Here is a 14,425-nt window from a genome sequence, read left to right as displayed (position 1 = left end):
CATGAGTTTTTAAAGATCTGGTCCATTGAAAACCACCCCCAGCCCAATCCATCAATACCCCATAAGTTCTTAATCCAAAACAGCTTACATACACAGTCTGCACGAAGCATACCCATGCCATCTGGGCCTTGGGCATGTTCTTGTAACTTTTCCCAAGTGTAGTTCTGCTCCCCAGCATACTGTAAACTACCCAAAGGGAGGGACCCTACCTTTATGGAGAACCTAAATATTGTAAAATCATACCGTCCTACCAGTCTGTCATTGATGATCTTGCAGAAAAATGTGGAACAAAATGATTTTGACTGTGAGTGGAAAAGTATCTGCAAAAGTGAGTGGAAAAGTATCTGCAAAGCCCCCTTTGGGGAGTGGTGAGAACGGGGAGAAATTCAACTTCCCCAAGTTGAATTCTTGATATTCTCACAAACAGTGTGGACAACTAAAGGTATAGGCAGAGCCCCCAGTCTTGGGGTTTGTTCATATGAAACTTAACCCCGCAAAGGATAGGTCAAGTCTACTTAAAATTTAGGCCTAAGAGTCACCCCCAAGAGAGCCTCTTTTGTTGCTCAGATGTGGCCCCTCTCTCCAGTCAACACAACGAGCAGTCTCACCACCCTACCCCTCTCTACATGGGACATGACTCCCATGGGTGTGGACCTTCCTGGCAACGTGGGACAGAAATCCTAGAATGAGCTGAGACTCAGCATCAAAGGATTGAGAAAAACCCTAGAATGAGCTGAGACTCAGCATCAAGGGATTGAGAAAACCTTCTCAACCAAAAGGGGGAAGAGTGAAATGAGACAAAGTGTCAATGGCTGAGAGATTCCAAACAGAGTCGAGAGGTTATCCTGGAGGTTATTCTTATGCATCAAGTAGGTATCATCTTGTTATTCAAGATGTAATGGAGAGGCTAGAGGGAACTGCCTGAAAATGTAGAGCTGTGTTCCAGTAGCCATGTTTCTTGATGATGATTGTACAATGATATAGCTTTCACAATGTGACTGTGTGATTGTGAAAACCTTGTGTCTGATGCTCCTTTTATCTACCTTGTCAACAGATGAGTAGAACATATGGAATAAAAATAAATAATAGGGGGAACAAATGTTAAAATAAATTTAGTTTGAAATGCTAGTGACCAATGAAAGGGAGGGGTAAGGGGTTTGGTATGTAAAATTTTTTTTTCTGTTTTTGTTTTATTTTTCTGTTTTCTTTTTATGTCTTTTTCTGAATTGATGCAAATGTATGGGAAATGATCGTGATGATGAATATGCAACTATGTGATGATATTGTGAATTGCTGAGTGTATGTGTTGGGAATGTTTGTGCTTCTTGTAATTTTTTTTAATTAATAAAAAATTAAAAAAAAATGATTTTGACTGAGAAAGGTTAGGGCCATATCTTGAGTATAATGTCCTTTTAATAACCCATGAATCTGTCCTCTGAGAATGTATCTAAATCTTTTGTAATTTGCTTAGGTGGCATGTTAAATCAGTATTATAATATATACTATTATATAATATATTTACATTTAAATGGCAATATGGAACAGACCATAAATGTGTCAGTTCTGCCAATATAAAATTTTGGTCTAGGCAGGGTGTTTTGAAACGTAGCAATGGTTTATTGAGCAAGCTACATGCCAGGCACTGTTCTCTCTCATTGAATCCTCCCAATTGACTGATGAGACAATTATTACTATTATCCTCCGTATTTTACAGGCGAGAAAATTAAGGTGAAAAGAAGTTTATCAGCTTGCCTACCTTTATACATTAGTAAGTGGAAATGGGCAGAATTGGAATTTATAGCTTCCACTCTTAACCACCTTGCTATGCTACCTCTTGCCAGGCATGCTATTTTAAGAAGGTTTGAACTCATCTCACTGGGTCTAAAGCCAAACCATAGGGGCCACTGATACTTCTCTTTCTGTCCTTACGCTGGGCCCCTTGACCAACTCTCCAGGACCAGTTCTATCACGGGGTCATGACCTCCCAAGCTTTGCTTGAAATCACCAAATACACACAATACACTCTAGATACACTCTACTTATCTATTATAGCCTTGCTTACAAGCTGTCTTGGGGTTGCTTTTTAGCTATTTAATGTATATTTGTTTTACCTCCCCAACTAGATTGTAAACACCTAGAGGACAGGGACAGTATCTTTCTCTTTATTCTCTCACAGTGCCCAGGACAAGGCTGAAGACGCCAAGGGATCTCATTAAATGTTGTTGACAGACTCCACCGTCCTCCCACCTCGGCCACTCCCCTTTCCCTCAGTGGCCCTCTCCCATTGCTTTTCCCCCTCCGGCCCCGCCCCTCCCTCGTGGATTTCGTCCTTCCTCCTCTGCTTCTCCGCCCCGCCCCCCCTGCCCCGGGCTCCCCGCAGCATCTCCAGCGTCCCCTAGCGACAAGGCGGTCGCTCCTAGCAACCGCATCTCGGTTCCCTGACGACGGCGGCACGTAGGGCCACGTCAGCGCGCTGTGGCCCCGCCCCGGCGCCACTGACCCCGCCCCCTATGCCTCGTTTGCCGCCGCCGCCGCCGCCGCCGCCGCCGCTGCCGCCGCCGCCCGAGACTCGCGCAGAGCAGTTATGGCGGATCCCGCAGCCCCCGCGCCCGCAGCTCCAGCTGCCGCCCAAGTCCCGGCTCCGGCCTCGGACGCGGCTCCGGCCCCGGCCCCGGACGCGGTCCCCGCCCCAGCCCCGGCTCCCGCCCCGGATTCGGCCTCCGGGCGGTCCTCGGACTCCGGCCCCGAAGCCGGCTCGCAGCGCCTGCTGTTCTCTCACGACCTGGTGTCGGGCCGTTACCGCGGATCGGTGCACTTCGGGCTGGTGCGCCTCATCCACGGCGAGGACTCGGACTCGGAGGGCGAGGAGGAGGGCCGCGGGAGCTCGGGGTGTTCCGAGGCCGGCGGCCCGGGCCACGAGGAGGGCCGGGCCAGCCCGCTGCGCCGCGGCTACGTGCGCGTCCAGTGGTACCCGGAGGGCGTCAAGCAGCATGTGAAGGAGACCAAGGTGCGGGCTGGGGGCGACCGGCGGGGAGAGCGAGGCGTGGCCGCCGCGGTGGGGTGCGGGAAGGCAGCACGAAGGGCGCGAGGGTCGCCTCGGGCGGCTGGGAGCGGGGGGCCCCCTGGCTGGAGGTCGCGGGAAGCGGGGAGTCCGCTGCCTGAACCCCAGGCCGTGGCAGGGTAGGTGTGCCAGGCGCCGCCCGGAATGGTGCAGCTGCAGTGGGCCGCGGGGGCAGGACGAACCTCAGCGAAGGGTACGCTCCGGTGCAGTGGGCCCGTGCAAAGTCATTGCACCAGCCCCGGGAGCACGCGCCAGCTGTGCACTGCTGGCCGGGGACGGGCCCTGGGCTTCCCGGCTGGAAGGGGACATTCATACCGTGCCGTGCTGTCTTGGCGGCGGCAGAAGCGGAGACGAGGACGGGCTGCGGCGCGGGGAGCGCCTCAGGCCCTGGGACGCGTTCGGCATTACACCAGTGCGGCGTTTTGTTGACCCCCAAGGAGCTACCTACCGCATTGTGCATCCAAAAGGAAGGCCGTGCGGTGTCGGTGCGGGGAGGGCTTGTGGGCGTTCCAGAGCAGAGATCGAGGGGGAAATCACGGCCGATGGAAAAACCGGAGAAGTTCACTAGGTTACAGAATTCACGGATTCGTTCTGGTGAAGAAATTCAGAGCTGTTTATGGTTGACCTTACTGCCTTATCTAATTGCTGCGGGGAACTTTGGGAGTAAAATCATTAACATTCAGCACCTCGACATTAATAGACTGGGGGAGAATGTGACAGCTTCCACAGGATTGATGACTCCTGAGTACATTTGGACTTCTTGAGAAAAATACTATAGAGAGCCACCAATTGGGAAACCTGGAGGATTTTTCTTGTGTAGGGCTGTTAGGCAAACATCAGATCCCCATATGTTATTGGGGTGAGGGTGGTGCATATAGCAGTTTTACACAGCGAAAGGTTTATCGTCATAAACCTGAAACCTTGAGCCAAGGTTGATTTGGTGGCTTTTCATGTCTTGTTTTTCAGAGAGCGAATTCCTATCAGTGATTCACAGACATACACACACACACCCCCCTCTATCTCATGCCTCTTCTTCCTCGCCTCCTTCCCTTCCCTTCCCTTTCAGGAAGACATTTCTAAGCAGGAATCAGGCCTGGACCATGGCTGCCAAGGATACTGAGAGGTCTGATTTCAGGGCACAGCACTTTAGAAGTTAGTCTGGGTTTCTCACACACTGGGAGACAAAGGAGACGGAGGAACTGGGCATCATGCCACACTACAAAGGGGGTCTGTGACGAAGACTCCTGGTAGGGAGAAAGGCCCCGCTCTGGGGAAGAGCCTGTGATCCATTTCCCGGTGGCAGAAGTGAATGCTGATACCAGCAGGGTCTTTTTCTCTCTAATGCACATGCATCTCCAGACACAAATCCACACCCATGACCCCCGTATCCTCTCTGAAAAATGTAAATCAGGCCATAGCTTCTCAGGTGCAGAAAGGAAATTATAAGCGCAATTACAAAAATATTTGAAAAATAATATTTTTTTCCATAGAATGCTGATTTAAAACTACCACCAGCATTGCTATGTCAGGAGGAAGGGATCGTTGCTTCACACGCTGTGTATTGTCTTACTAGCACACGATTGCTGGTATCTTTCTGTGGATTTAAAGAAAAATGTTTCCTCCAACCATCTTCTGTAGGGGGTTTTGACTTTTGGAATGCAGCTCACTTTGAGTCTTGCTTTCTGTATGTGGTGGCCTCCGGCTCTGGGACTCTGACTGAGGCCACCCCAGCTCGGTGCTGGAAGCTGCTGCGTTTATCAGTTGTCTTTCCTGCCCATCTTGACTTTGGTGGTTAACTTTGTTTACGGCTGTGTTCTGCCTGCCTTCTCCACCATGTGTAATACAGCGTTTGACTTAAAATACTTGTTTTGGAGCTAAGTAGAAAATGACTTGGACGTATTTGAAGCTACCCCCTTTTGACTTTGAGCTTGATGAGATGCATCCTGTGACTTGGGCGGTGATGTTCCTTGGCTGTTGTAGTGTCTGTGCTTCTGTGCTTAGCAAAAGCCAGGGCTCATAGGAATTCCAAGAAAGGGCCGGCCTGCAGTGCCCATTTATGGGTGGTAGAACCCAGTTCTTTTAGGACCTGTGGGTAGGTTTATTTGGGGAAGGGGATGAGGACTTTTATTCTCCCAGATGTTTATACCTGATGAGTGGCTCCCAGCCATCATGACAGATGACCCAGGTCAGCTGAACATTTTTCCTGCTTTGCTTCTGGCCTCTGACTAAGGTAGCAGGGTGGGTCCTGGGATTTTGCAGCACAGTAGCCTAGGGAGGTTTTCCTTCTCACCTCCCACTCCTTGTAAATTCCCTGGAGGTGACAGGGTACATGGTAAAAGAGAGCCCCTTTGACCAAGACTGATCTCTCTGTCGCTTAGCTGGCTGTGAGATTGCAGAACCCAGTTATTGATAGTAATGTAGTGACAGTCCTGGGAAACTTATTTTTTTAAAGCCACCACCTATTGGAATTCTTTTTTAATCATGCCCATTTAATGTGAAATATTTAGTAGGTTATGGTTATTTTTGTAGTTTCATGTTAATTTGGAGGGCAGTGAGTAAAGATTTAATATTGGTTTCTTAATTCTTTTTTTTTTTTTTTTTTTTTTTTAAGAGAGAGGGAGGAAGGGAAGGAAAGACAGAGAGAAGGAAGGAAGGATGGAAGGAAGGAAGAAAGGGAAACATCTTTAAACATTTTCTTGTTTTATTGTATTTTGTTTGTTTGTTTGTTTTTTACATGGGCTGGGGCCGGGAATCGAACCGAGGTCCTCCGGCATGGCAGGCAAGCACTTTGCCCGCTGAGCCACCGCGGCCCGCCCTGGTTTCTTAATTCTTTTAAGTTTTTAATGAACAATTTCACAAGGAGATGAAGGGGCTGGGCAGCAAGTCCTACCCTATCCCTGCCACCTCCATGAAAATTTTCCACAGAAATATAATACATTCTTCCTTGAAACTGCAGAAATTATGGCCCAAATCCTGGGGCTTCCAGAGTTGAGCTCCTCTAGGACTTAAAAGAATTAGGTGGCCAGTGTCCTTTATATGGCTCTTCCTTTTCTCAGTCTTCTGACCCCTGTATCCACTTGAAACTTCCCATCTCACCTCTGAGCTCCTCTGTGGAGGCTCACCCCTTCCTGTCACTGCTCATTTGTTGAGTAAGATTTGGGGATAAAGCCAAATGCTGGTCATCCCTGAAATATTCTTGAGTCCTGGTGAGGCATGGTGGTTCTTTGGTTCTTTGGTCCCTGCCTGTCACGACTGAACAGAATGTCCCTCTATAAAGAATAGAGTGGGCCTGGACCACTTCCACAGTTCAGGTTTGTCTTTTCTTTTGAAGGCTTCCTGTTTCTGCTTTACCTTTCTTTTGCTTTCCCATCATTTTTGCATTGTCTTTTACTTTAAGTTGCCACAGCCTTCAGGGTCTCTCCTGGTTTGAGACTTAATGACACTAAATTAAAGCTGTCTGTGATCTCCCTGCTCTGTGAGGGTGTGAGGCTGTGTGTGTGTGTAAAGCACCCCTGATGACAGGTCCTTCAGGGATGGCTTTTTGGTTTATTTTTGGCTCCCACTCAGGCCAGCATCTCCATGGGGAAGCTCTTTAGGTGGAGCATTAGACACGTGAATTTCGCCTCACTGGTCTCAGTGCCGGGCCCATTAAATGCAATTGTTGTTAGTGATGTAATAGGAAGAAGTTATGTAAGGTTAACCAAGATGTAGGACTCAGTGCATCTAATTGCATTTTATCCAGATAGTATCAGAGCTTTTTTCAACTCAAACAGCTGTTCTGTGATTTTATTCTTTGTCCCTTGGTTGTTCCCCTTCTAACTCCTGGACCTCGGTCAGTTGATGGTGTCGCTGGCTGGTGACCGCCTGACTCAAGGGCACTTTGATCAAAGCCAGCTGTCTGTTGAGGGGCGGGTGTTTGTGTAATGTGTCTGATTGAAAGTCAGAACTCTTGATACCCCTTTTGGCTATCACCTACTGTGAATGACCTTGGCCAAGTCACTGCCTCATTTTCTCTCTCCGCAATGAAATATGGAAGTCTTTCTAGCTCCTGAATGCGCCTGTGCTGTTGAAATAACCCAGAGAGTTGTGCCTGCTGTTACTGCTTGGTTATCAGCAGATGTATTGTGTTGTAGGATAGACAGTGCCAGCCCTGTCCATCCCTTCAGGAAATCACTTCCGGTGTCACATGGTGTTCTTACACCAAAGTGGTACCTTCGAAAGCAAAATGTGCAACAGAAGTGTTTGTTTCAGTGGTATAGAAATTCCCATCTGGCTATGTTGTTCCTTGTGACCAGGTGGATTACAGATTTTTTTTTAATAGGTTTCTTCTTTATTAGGCCTATTAAAAGTATTCATGAATTTCACTCCTCTGTACTTTATAAGTTCAGTAATGCACATTTAAAGTAACACCTGCCAAAGGGGTGGGGGAAGAATGAATATATATGTATGAGTGTATGTATGCATGTCTGTCTGTTTTCCAGAATCGAGAAGACATCTTTTGAAATTCCCAAAAGACAGATAATGAGATTATGAATTACAAGGATGGTAGACTGCTGCTTTTTTATGTTCAGATGGGAATGAGAACAAGTGTGACTGTGTTTACTCTATGCTGGGCACTCCAAGCTCTGGGTATGAATACTCACTCCTTTAGTGTGTGCTATTCTCTGCAACCCTGTGAGTTAGGTGCTCTTGTATCCTGCTTCAGAGGGGAAAACTGAGGAACAGACAGGTTAAGTAACTTGTGCAGTGTCACACTCATGATAAAGGGAGGAACCTGCATACAAGTGAAGTGGGTATATTGTTTGTTCTCCCCTGAGAATGTTTAAGTAGAGGATTCACAGGTCATTACTGTGCCAGCGTGCCCTGCTTAGACATGGTCACAAACCCTGGGTTGACACTAATTATTCAGTCTTTAAACAGTTGTAAGTCTTAATGGAGCAGGAGCAGCCACAGGTGAGGAGAGTGAAAGGAGCAGGTTGTGCGCTGGTCGGAAGTTGTACCAGTGGACAGGAGGGAGGACGAGCATGGATAGGGGTTGGTATGGACGAAGTACCACATTGGCTGTGTCCTGCTGTTCCCCATTTTTCATTCAAAAAACGCTTTGTATTTCCAGAGAAATTTTGAGTGCCCTAGATATTGAATGAAAGCCGTCGATGTAGTCTGATTCATGTCAACACTGGGTTTTTCTCCCACCTCCACCTCCCAGAGCAAAATGAATGTGCAGAGACCCATCCCTCTTAGAATAGGCCACGTGAGAAAATCAGGCCTGACCTGCTGCCTCCGGAGACCTCCTGGCTCCCTCCCTAGCTGCTGTTGTCATCCTGCTGCTGGGAATGCTGAGTCAGGAACCAGGTTCTGGAAGGTCCCTCAGAGAGAGGCTCCAGTCTTCCTTCTTGCCAGTTCCCTTTCCCTTAAGTTTTCTTGTTTTTCATTTGTTTGTTTATTTGCACCATTTTATTCTTGTGTTCATCTTTGCTTAAGATCAGTGAACTTCTAGGCCAGGTCCAGGTAACTGCAGTAGTTACCCTGTCTAGATCCAAGGTGAACTGCAAACACTTGAAAACGCAGTCTGGAGCAAGCTGGGAAACAACATCTAAAGACAGGCCCAGAAATCCTCATTCAGTCAGTTAAGATGTTTCCTTTCTCTGGTATGACTGGGACATAGCTTGCCGCTAAGCTAACATTCACAGGTACAGCCAAGAAAACGGTACAGGACCGACTAGCCCACAGGACAGGTCTCACAGTTCAAATCGTGTGTCCTCAAAAGTCAGCTTACAAAACCTCTGGGAGATACATGTGCTGTCAAAACTGGGATCACTGCCCTTGGTTAGCTGGCAGCTGCCCGAGCCTGTGTCACACTGAAGACACACCGAAACACGCTGCTTGCTGTTAGTCCACTGATAACAACAGTAAGGCCAATATTTGTTGAAATAGATTCTTTTCTGCTTCTGGAAGTTGATTAGTTTTTCTTGTTAAGATTTTGAGAGTTAAGATTTCCTTGACAGGGGTACCCAGTTCATGATTTCCCTCCTTGGGCCTTATGCTCCCCTCCCCCTGTCGGAGGTGCCCACCCCCTTTGCCGCGCCTGCTCACAGCAAGCACCCTTTGCCTCACCCTCACTGACACTGCCATCTCTCGCCCTTCAGTTTTGCTTGGGCCACTTTCCCGTGTCCAACTGTTGCTCTCTAGGTGTTTTTGTTTAGGACATTCACGGCCCCTCTGTTACCTCCCCATCCCACTTCACTGCTACCCGTGCTTTTCTCTTTTCCTCTTCCTGCTCTAGCCAGAGGAACTTTCCTCTCCTTTCTACTTGTTTTCCCATAGGCCTCATGGAATTCATTGGAACCTGTAGGGCTGGTACTTTAAAAAGGTTGAGCTGGTGCTCCAGAGTGCCATGTGAATTGCCATCCCAGCAGTGCTGGGCATGGGATCAGTGCCAGGCAGGGCGGGTTCTGTAACACGTGGGTTCTCTGAAAGAGCCATCCTGCAGTTTTGACCTGGGAGGACATGACCTGGGCTCCTGCCCCCTTCCCAGTTCTTAGCCTGCTTCTGGATAGGTGGGGGCAGGGGCTGTAATTTAAACGGCTAATTGAAAGGGGAAAAGTGACAATCAGGCACCTTTATAAAGTACCAGTTTACAAGGTTCGTAGGATTTTGGTGTTTTTAACAAGAACTGCTGTCGCATCCTTATTTGCAGCTTTTAGTGAGCGGGAATGCAAATTCAGGATTGCTTCTGTTTCTAACATTGCAGCCAGCCTCCCAGGGCTCTCTCAGGGACCACCTGCCATATGTGTGGCTAGACAGGGAAAAGCAAATTGCTTACTGGAATTTTTATAGTTCAGAATAAAATTCAATCATGTTATTGGATAACCCCCTCAATTTATCTACTGCAAGGTTATTTGCTCTTGTTTTGCTCTTTAGCTACACTCTGTGGTTGAGGATTTAATGTCCTTCGACTCATGACTGTATTGAGTGGATCCTTTGCTCAGTTTCATCCAATTCACCCAGGACCCCAGCGAGACACAGGTGTACTGTTTTCCGCTGAAGCTGGAATGCAAAATGCAAATCATTTATATATGTATATTTTAAATTGTAATTTAAATTTATAGTTTAAATTTTGCAAGCAAACAATATAACATTCAAAAGTATTCACTTCGGCAATAAATACTGAAATGATTGTCCTTTTTGGGTTAAATCTGATTAGTTATTTGTTTGAATATTTTGAGAGACCCCAGGATTTAATTGAAGGCTGCTAAGTCAAAGGAGTATGGCACTTACCCGGTTACTTTTTAAATTGTTAGCATAGCTCTGTCTCATAAAGATTCTAAGTATGACATTTCAAAATTAAAAATTAAGATACTTAGTCATACTTAAAAAAAAAAAAAAAAAAGAGCTGTCAGTCCTCCCTAACAGTTCAGTGACAGCTCTCAGCTAGCACTGAGGAGAGACTTCCTGCAGTCACCCTTAAAGATCTTTCATTTGCATCCTGCAAGTGAAAGCTGGTCTTTCACATTCAGCAACTCTGATGATGTTCTTCCCCTTGGTTTTAATTTTGATTCTTTTTGAGGGAGATGCTGCTGTGGGGAGGGCGACGGGCCCCCTTAAGTGTAGATGAGAAGTTTCAGACACACAACTCTGTGACTCTGTGTGGCTTCTGAAAGTATCAAGACTTGACATATGCAGTGCAGAAAGCATCACGTATTTGTCTGCTCTGACTGTTTAATCACTTAGGGGATTTTGAGAGCCCTGAAGGTTGATGACATCATCTTTAAGCCGAGGAAGAAAGAGCCTTTTTCCCTACCTCCTGCATGCTTTGGGAACCTCTGCCCCGCTGGTGGAAATGGACTACTGTCTCCATTTCCTCATTATCTGCTCGCCCCTGAGCCTTTCTCCCTCGGCCTTCTCACACACCTAGCTGTGAACAGCTCTCCTGAAGGTCACAAATGACCAGTGAATTCTTGGTGACTGTTTTCTCAGTCCTGGTCCTCCTTTTGACCCTTCACCCTTATTTAACAAGGTTGATCATGCCCTGTTGGTGGAAACTTCTCTTTGCTTCCATTACCCCAGACTGTACTGAATGTTTTTCCCTCTCTCGCCATTTGCCATCTTCTTGCCCCTAAATGTGAGACTTTCCAAAGACCTGTCCATGCCTTCCCTCCCCCCATCTCTTCTCCTCACCTCTCAACTCCTTGTCTTCTCTTTAGCGACCTTGTCCATGCTGTAGCTGGTGCCCATGTTGAGATGACTTCGGCAGCACCTCTCAGTCTCACCTGCTTGCCTGATAGCTCCAGTCTGTCATCTAGAACCTCAGACTTTGCAGATATGAAGTCTTAGGATTGTGGCCACCGCCCCTTCCCCCCAATTTTGGTGATCTTTTGTTTTTTTTCTTTTTCTTTTTGTGGCTCAAAACAACTCTGATTTATTATCTGACAGTTTCCACGGGGTCCAGCCTTGACCTGGCTGGGTCTTCCACTCAGGGGCTCCCGGCTGACATCAGGGTGGGCTGGGGCTAGAGGCACCTCTGAGGTGCGCCTGCTCTCTCCAGCTCGGGGGGAAGGTGGACAGAATTAAAGCCCTCACAGCTGGGAAACTCATGCCATCTTGCTTCTTCAAGGCTGGTGGGAGAGAGTCTCTACCTTTTCTTTTAAAGGGCTCCCCTGGTTAGTTTTTCTACTTCTTAGAAAAATGTTTAAAAGTTGGAGGACTAGAACAGTGATTGCTGCCTCCCAACCACTATGAGTCAGCAACTGTTAACATTCCACCGTGTTGGCTCTGTGTGTTATGTGTGTATGTCTCTGAGGGGTAAACGTTGTCTTTTCCTGAGCCATTTGTAAGTTAGTAGCAGACATTGTGGCACTCCAACCCTAGATATGTAAGCTTCCATCTCCTAAAAATAAGAACATTTGGGATCAGTTTTCTTTTACCTTCTTTGGGCCCCCATTCTGATTTGTCATCAGTTCTTTGTTTGAAATGCCTCTTGCATACTGTGCTTGTGTTTCCTTTCTACAACACTGGTTTGTCCTCCCATGGCCTCCTTCCTGGGCTGGTTTGGTCTTCTTCCAGGTCTCCCTGCTTCTAGATCTCCCTTCGCCCAGCATACACCACGGCAGGCTGACCCCCTAAGTCACTACTCAGAGCATTCAGGACCCAGCCTCTTGTCATGCCTCAGTCTGTCTCAAGACCCTCTTGCCTGTGTTTCAAGCTTTGTCTCCTGCTTTCTCAGTGGACACCAGCCCACCTGGACTGCTTTCCCCAAGTCTTTCATGCTCTTTCCTGCCTTTGAAGTCTCACGGCACTGACAAGACACATGTGGGCTTCTGTCTGGATTGGATGCCCCTTGAGAAACTAAAAAGACAGAGACTTCTAATCTAAAGCTTGTGTTTGGAGCAGTACGCAGGTAGAATCTTGGGAAGCATCTGAGTGGCTAGTGTGCTCCTTCCCACTTATCCCACTTACCTACCAAAGAAGCTGGCACCCCCACCCCTACACCTCTGCTCTCAGAGTACTAGGTAGACTGACTACATAATTTATTGCCCAAACTGGAACCCTTCTGAGAACACTATGAATAATTGCTCCAAGCTTAGGACAGATGGGTCTCCTAGTATTACGTAGAGCAGATTAATGAGAATACACCCTATTGTAGCTACTATTTTAGCAGTTTCCAACATGAAGCTCCCCCAGGCAATGTGCATGCACAGTGGGTTAGAACAGAGCTGGTCATGTACGTGTCGTTGACATACAGCTGAATCTAAGGTTAAGTCCCAGCAGTAACTGAGACACTCTCCTGGCCACAGATTTCCCCAGGAGCTCGGGCAGGAGTGAGAACTGGGAGGCCAGGTCTTCTGAAGCCAATGAGATCTCCCTGGTTGCTGCTACTCTGGGTTACCATCAGTTTCCCGGACTCACACTGCAACCCTGAATGGTTTGGAAAAAGCATCAGTTTAATTTTCAGAAGCCCCCTGCGTTCTAGTGCCGTAGTAATGCCAAGACCTTGGTGGAACCACCTACCCTCTCTAGACTCCTCCTTCTTAGTTTATCACACCTGGACCCTAACTGTGTCACAGGGCTGTGGGGGGGGGTATACCTAACAGCAAGGAACCCCACCCAGAGGAAAGTCCAGTGAGTGATGAGCAGCACTCACCCCTCACCTTTGGGGCATGGTTGCATTCTGCAGTAACAGGCCAAACCACCGGCACAGCCAGACCCCCCGGGAAGTCCTAGGGAGCCCTGCCCTTCTGTTCTTATGGCTGGCCTATTACTTTGAAGGAATCAGGCACCATCTGTGTAAAAAGGCTATAACCTGCCCTGTTTAGCAGTGGTGGAGGCAGGAAGGAAAGCATGGCTAAATGAAATCCAGACCAGCCATGGGCTCACTGGGATTCTTGCTAAATGCAAGGTAGTCTGATTCAGTAGGCCTGGGGTGGGCCAGGAGTCTGCATTTCTAATATTCTCCCGAGTGCTGCCAGGGTCCTTGACTACCCTTTGAGTCGCGCTGATACAGAAGTCCTTCAAAAACCCCATTGATGTCAGTAGGTTCAGTTTGTTTGCTTGTTTGTTTTTATCATTTTTTAATTGTAAAATATAACAAATATACAAAAAAACCAGTAAATTCCGAAATACATTTTAATAAGCAGTTATAGAACAGATTTTAAAGTTTGTTCCACGAGTTTTCGTTTTTTTCTTCTGGCTGCACCAAGATACCGGAGAACACCAGAAATAGCAATATAATGATTCAGCAGTCTACCCATTTGTAAACCCTGTCTTCTCTGTTATACTCTATCAAAGACTTACTTTTTTTTTTTTTTTACTTTTTTATCATCACAATCGACTTTTCTTTTCCTTCTTTTTTTTGTGAACAATAATATATATACAAAAAACTATAGATTTCCAAGTGCAACACCACAATTAGTTGTAGAGCATATTTAAGATTTTGGCATGGGTTACAGTTTCACAGTTTTAGGTTTTTACTTCTAGCTGCTCTAAAATACTGGAGTCTAAAAGAGATATCAGTTTAATGATTCAATATTCGTATTCATTTGTTAAGTCCTATCTTCTATGTAAAATTCTACTATCACCTTTGATCTTTCCGTACCTCTCATTGGGATTGTTTGGGCTATGGCAATTCTAAATTTTTTATATTTTGGAAGTGTCTGTCACTAATACGGGGTAGGGAGATGGAACTATGTGATGTTCTGGAGAGGCTGGGCTAGGTTTCAGAACTTATCTGGACCAGGGACCCATCTGGAGATTGTAGGTTTCTACAAGTTATTCTAGTGCCTAGAACCTTTCCGGAATCTTATAAATTGCCCTCAGTGTTCTTTAGGATCAGTTGAAATGGTCATGGTTGGGGGTTGGCGGGTTATG

At 46.9% G+C, this 14,425-nt stretch overlaps 1 protein-coding gene across 1 annotated transcript in view; it reads left to right on the top strand.

The window, feature by feature from the left end:
• The first annotated feature begins 2,584 nt into the window (after nucleotides 1–2,584).
• The window catches only part of UBE2O (ubiquitin conjugating enzyme E2 O), a 66,672-nt gene continuing 54,831 nt past the window's right edge, over nucleotides 2,585–14,425 (top strand). The window contains exon 1 of the mRNA XM_077163920.1: nucleotides 2,585–3,007. Coding sequence (XP_077020035.1) covers nucleotides 2,585–3,007 — 423 coding nt within the window. The remainder of the gene's footprint in view (nucleotides 3,008–14,425) is intronic.

This window comes from Tamandua tetradactyla, chromosome 6 (genome assembly GCF_023851605.1).
Source record: "Tamandua tetradactyla isolate mTamTet1 chromosome 6, mTamTet1.pri, whole genome shotgun sequence".
Taxonomy (NCBI): Eukaryota; Metazoa; Chordata; class Mammalia; order Pilosa; family Myrmecophagidae; genus Tamandua; species Tamandua tetradactyla.
The sequence above is the reverse complement of the archived record's forward strand: the minus strand, read 5'-3'. Positions and strand labels throughout refer to the sequence as shown.